Below are 842 nucleotides of genomic sequence, written 5' to 3' on the forward strand. Positions count from 1 at the left end.
TGATGATGATGATAATGATGATGATCATGATACCACAAACACACAAGTGTTTTAGCTATTCGTAGAGTGGTGGGGATTTAAAGGATGTTTTCAGCACCTCTCATGCACACGGAGTTGAGCACAACCAACGCAGAGCCCATCTTCTCTCCCTTCACTCCCTTCGCAAACTTCGCCGTGATCTTCCCGTTCTTCGGCACCATGATTGGCTTCCACTCGCGATGGAGAACCGTGGCGCTCTCTGGTGGAGCGTCGTCAGCCAGTGATCCTTCTGCCGCTGCGCCCACGTAGGACGAACTAGAAGGCTTCGCTGCTGCCGAGAATAAAACGAACATTTTGAAACCTAGTATTGTAGCGATGCAAATTATTTTTCCGGTGACTGCTTGGTCGCCTCATATTACAGTTTTTTTCTTCATTACAGTATCACTCAATGATGATGGTGAATCGGAAAGATGACGGTGACTGGGTGAAGAGAAGCATGTCATACGAGGTGGAAGGTGTGAGAGGGAGAGGAAGGCCAAGAACAACACGGAACCAAGTGGTGGAGAGAGATGTGAAAGAACATGGGTTGAAGAGTGAAGACGCACAAGACCGCGCAAAGTGAATGAGACTGTCACGGGGAGCTCCCGACCAACCCCCGCGTAAACAGGGAAAACGGCCTTAAAACGATTGTTGTACAGTATCACTCGAGAGGATCCGCCCTCGACTCCGAGTCCACTCTAAGTCAGTGACTCCCCAACCTCACATACACACTCGACCGTGTGACGACTGTGTCAGATACGTGCACTGAGTCATGGTTCATACAGGAGGACTGAAATTTTTTCCAAGGACTTTTCAAGGACTTT

At 49.0% G+C, this 842-nt stretch overlaps 1 protein-coding gene across 1 annotated transcript in view; it reads right to left on the bottom strand.

Moving 5' to 3' along the window:
• LOC106810805 overlaps positions 1 to 842 on the bottom strand; it is an 11,978-nt gene that overhangs the window by 6,241 nt on the left and 4,895 nt on the right. Inside the window, exon 5 of the mRNA XM_014814259.1 lies at positions 98 to 310. Coding sequence (XP_014669745.1) covers positions 98 to 310 — 213 coding nt within the window. The remainder of the gene's footprint in view (positions 1 to 97; positions 311 to 842) is intronic.

The sequence above is a fragment of the Priapulus caudatus genome, unplaced genomic scaffold, assembly GCF_000485595.1.
Source record: "Priapulus caudatus unplaced genomic scaffold, Priapulus_caudatus-5.0.1 Scaffold475, whole genome shotgun sequence".
Lineage (NCBI taxonomy): Eukaryota > Metazoa > Priapulida > Priapulimorpha > Priapulimorphida > Priapulidae > Priapulus > Priapulus caudatus.